The 4333-nt window shown below is 42.0% G+C and overlaps 1 protein-coding gene across 1 annotated transcript in view; it reads right to left on the reverse strand.

Annotated features, from left to right (window-relative positions):
* Positions 1–1720, reverse strand: part of LOC105298172 (aldehyde oxidase 4-like) — a 56295-nt gene extending 54575 nt beyond the window's left edge. Inside the window, 1 exon segment of the mRNA XM_011369253.1 lies at positions 1622–1720. Coding sequence (XP_011367555.1) covers positions 1622–1720 — 99 coding nt within the window.
* Between the last annotated feature and the right edge of the window lie 2613 nt (positions 1721–4333).

The raw sequence follows: 4333 nt of genomic DNA on the forward strand, positions 1-4333 counted from the left end.
TAGATACCAGAAGAGGGATTGCTGAGTCATATAGTAATGCTATTATTAATCTCTTGCAAGATCTCCATACCATTTTCATAGTGGCTGTACCAATTTGCAGTCCCACCTCTCCACTTGTTATTACTTGCTCTGTTGATGGCAGTCATTCTAACAGGTGTGAGGTTGTATCTCGTTGTGGGTTTGATTTGCATTTTCTGAATAACTACTAAAGTTGATTTTGGTGTTTTTGAATGCTGGTTCGTCTATAAAATGGAACCCTCAGTTCTGCCGAGTGGCTGGCCAAGAATTCCTCAGCATTCTTTGGCCACGCCATTGCTACCTGCCACAGGAGCTAAAGCAAACTTCCACATGGAGGGCTGGATAACATTGCTTTTCTCTTCTTCGGGAATGGGCTCTTTCTGAGACAATTTTCCGTGGGTCTGTTGGACCTGAGAAACAGTACAGGCCTCCTACCTATCCCAGTGCTCACTGCCTCAGCTGCAGCTCCAGAGACAACTGGTCTCCGCAAAGGGCAATTCTATTAGTGGATCCCATACTGCCGTTGTAATGAAACGAGTTATTTTTTAAGGCTTTTATCCTTTGGAGTTGGAACAGAGCAAAGACTGACAAGGTGGCTGTGTCCGCAGCGCTCCTCCCTCTCTACCCCTCCCGAGGGGGGCCATTTGTTCCTCCCCACTGGTCTCTGCTTTCCTTCGTTGGGTACTGGTGGGGAGGAAACAAAAGGAAGACAGAGTTGGGGAAGATAGATGAGCCAGGTGGGGTCAGAATTTGGTGAGTTTTGGAGAAAGAACATTTGCAGGGCTTTAGGGAATTAGGAGGAAACAGGCTTTCTAGAAGTGTCGTGATGAATTATTTAACGTTCTTCAAAGACACAGAGGTTGGCAAACACACTAACATTATTTTTGGTTACCAGACTATTTCTTCATGCTGCATGGTACACGGACCCATGGGAATAGGAATTGGGCTGCCCAGGACCAGAACATTTATTTGGATCCTAGAGTACTTTGTTGGAGGGACAGCCAGTCATGTTCCCTGAGGAGGACCCTATGAGAGTAACACTGCCTCTTATTGGCACTTTTAGCTCCAGGCCTCGCCCCATCTGGGGGCTCACCTGCCTGCTGTCCTGGATTCTGCCTTCTGCTGGGCTGACTTAGCCCAGTTTAGGGGTCCATGAGAATGTTTTCTTTTCTTTTAAAATCAGAATTAAAAAAAAAAAAAACAGCCTAGATGATATTTGTTTTTGTACCAATGCAGTTGTAAAATATATTTTTTAATATTTATGAAGAAGCCCACAAAGGCAAAAGTCCCCCAAATGGGCCCAAACCTGCACCATCTCCCTAAATGTAGGGCCCACTATGACTGGGACAAGTTGAATTCAGGGGCGAAATGTTTGCAAAAATACTTGACCACAGACCTAAGCCAAATGATTTAACTTTGCTTTTAATGAAACCGGTGTGGTAATGATCTTCATCTGCCTAATTCCTCGATCCGTTGCTCAAGTATCCTGAATTCTGGTGGCCGCTTCAAACCCCAGCACGTCAGCATAATTAATCATTTCACAGTCTCAGTCTCACATTCCTGCTAGTTATTCCAGTGTGTCAAATCCATTCTTTTCACAAACTTCCACATGGCTGAAGTTCTTCTTGACACTTTTCGATTTAACTAAATTTAATCCAAATAAAACTTTTACTGCTTGAGGAACTTCAGTGATTTCTCCCATGGTTTGGGTGCCACTGTGTAGCACGGAGCACTCAGACAGATGGGAGCCCTTTAGGGTTTGATACAACAAAAGGGTCTTTGTATTTGTTTATGCTCACCATAACCTTGACTCTAATAGCCAGATTGCAAGCTTCCCAAATGTATTTCTCCTTTCTATTCTAGTCCCTCAAATTTGTTTGGCACACCGCAATGGGAATGATTGATTAAAAACACAAATCTGAATGTCAGTTGTGTGTGCCTAAAACTCTTCAGTGACTTGCCCTGTATTTGGGAGAAAACAAAATGTTAACGTTGCCACATGGTGTGGGTGTCTAGCCTTTCCCTCCCCCTCAACCCTGCACCCCCACTCCTGTCCCCTGCAGGCCCTCTTGTCCCACTGATGATGCTCACAGCACAAGCCTCTTCCCAGTTCCTGGACCACCCCTCACATTTCCCACCCCAACTCCCCGGCATGATCTGCGGCAATTCTTTCCCTGGCTAATGTCCCCTCATCCTTCAGGACATGGCATTACTGTCATTCTCTCTAAAAGTTGTCTCTGAACCCCAAATCTAAAAAACCCTGATATCTTCACTGAACATTTCATGTTCTGAGCACTATGAATGCTTACAATGACATTTGTGTGATTACTTGTTTAATGTCAGTCTCTTCTATTGGATCGTAAACTCCATGAGGGCAGGTCTGTATCTGTCTTGTTCACCAGGTATCTCCAATGTCTAGCATGAAGCCTAGTTCACCTCTAACTTTATAAAGACAAAAGGATTTTTTTTTTTTTAGAAGAACGAATGAATCCATACTGTAATGAGATCTTTATCATAAAGATTTTAGAGTGGATCTGGTTTCCTGTTCTTTCTCCCTAAAGGACTGATAATAAGCCTATGCAGTGTGGCTGAGAGAATAATCTGTGTTTTTTTCTGGACCCTGTACTGGGTGATCTGGGTTTTTCTTGTCCTGTTATGAGTCTCATTATTGCAGGGCTGTGGGATGAGTTCCTCAGTCTGGACTCTTGGTTCATTTTTTAGTGCTCATCAAAAAAAAAAAAAAATCTTTGAGTACAAAATCCATATCAGTGATTTCTACTGAAGACTTGGCCTCTCTCCAATTTGCTTTGCAGTTTTCTGGGTGGCTGTTTAATTTTTTAATGAAAAGGACTGGGTGATGCTGTGTCTCTGTTCAACTTGAGCATCCTGTATCTGTGTTCTCTTTGGTAGCTTCATTCTCTCTGCAGGACTGACACTGTCTCCATGACTGTGCAGTGGTGAGGGCACCTGCATTCTGGAATAACAATAATAAGAGTTTAATTTACTGAGTGCTTACTATGTCCCAGTCAGTGTTCTAAGCATTAGCTCATTTAATCTTCAAACCGAACTAACGAGACAAATATTACTATAATCCCCATTTATAGATCAGAAAAACTGAGGCATGAGAGTTTAAGTAACTTGTCCACGGTCATACTCTAGTAAGTAGTCAGCCAGGATTCAAATCCAGGCAGCCTGGCTCCGGTGTCCTGGCTGATCACTACTAAGCACCAGTGCCTCACTAGGGACTTATGAATGCCACAACACTCTAGGCAACTTCCTTAATTAAATCCCTCATTGAAAGAAATAATTAAGGAGTGGTTCAGGGAACCCATCTCCTCTCCTGCTCCCCCGGTGACTGTGGTATTGTACATAGATGATGGTTATATGAAATTTCCTTCTGGAGGGGGAGTAACTGCTACCTTCACTCTTTCTCAGGTGGAAGCAGCTGCTTTCTGCTCAACAAGAAGAGAATTGGCATACATGTGAGGGCTGTACATAAGTTAGAGGTTTAAAAGCTGATGACCCTCTGTGTTTATCCTATGCACAGTACTGATAATAATAGAAATGCAAAAATGACTATTGAAGAAAATAATACAAATGGGACGAGTTCCTCAGTTTGGGCTCCTGGCTCATTTTCTATGTTGAAATCTATTTTTCTAATTTAATAGAAGATATAGAAATAATTAAATTCACCCAAGGAGCTAAAACATCAAAGAATGATTCAGGAAAAAGAGTATCCAGCCTTGTCTTAACACTTAAAACCATCAGAGCAGATCAAGAGCAGATTGTGTAAGACATTTCTCGCTGGGCTTCAAAGCGCCGTCGCAACCAAGGATCAGCTGGGTTTTCTCTGAGGACTGTTTTTCCTGTGCATTTTTTTCTGACGCTCTCCCTTCCCATGTCCTTCTGGTCTCCTAACACTATCCTGCATCATGTACCCGATTCAGCAATCGAGACCTCCTGCCGTGCCAGCAATTGATAAACAGTCCTCTGAGTTCTCCACTCTGTCCAGCCACTTGGGCTCTTTTACTTGCTTTTCTTATTTGTGCCTTGTTTTCATTGTTTTTCTTTGTTCTTTAATGCTATGTCTCATGCTTATGTCCCTCCCCCTCTCACTTTATTCATTATTTTGTTTTATACTCATTTTTCCTTAAACAGTCAGTTGTGATCACAGTACAAGTAAATTGACAATTAATGAAAAAAGACATCCAACCATGGATAAATTTTAAAAGAAAACTCTAAATACTTAGCTTAAAAGAAAGAATAAAAATAGAAAATAAAGATGTAAAAATGACAATGAAAAGGTTATATATCA

Source organism: Pteropus vampyrus, unplaced genomic scaffold, assembly GCF_000151845.1.
Source record: "Pteropus vampyrus isolate Shadow unplaced genomic scaffold, Pvam_2.0 Scaffold146, whole genome shotgun sequence".
In the NCBI taxonomy this organism is placed as follows: domain Eukaryota; kingdom Metazoa; phylum Chordata; class Mammalia; order Chiroptera; family Pteropodidae; genus Pteropus; species Pteropus vampyrus.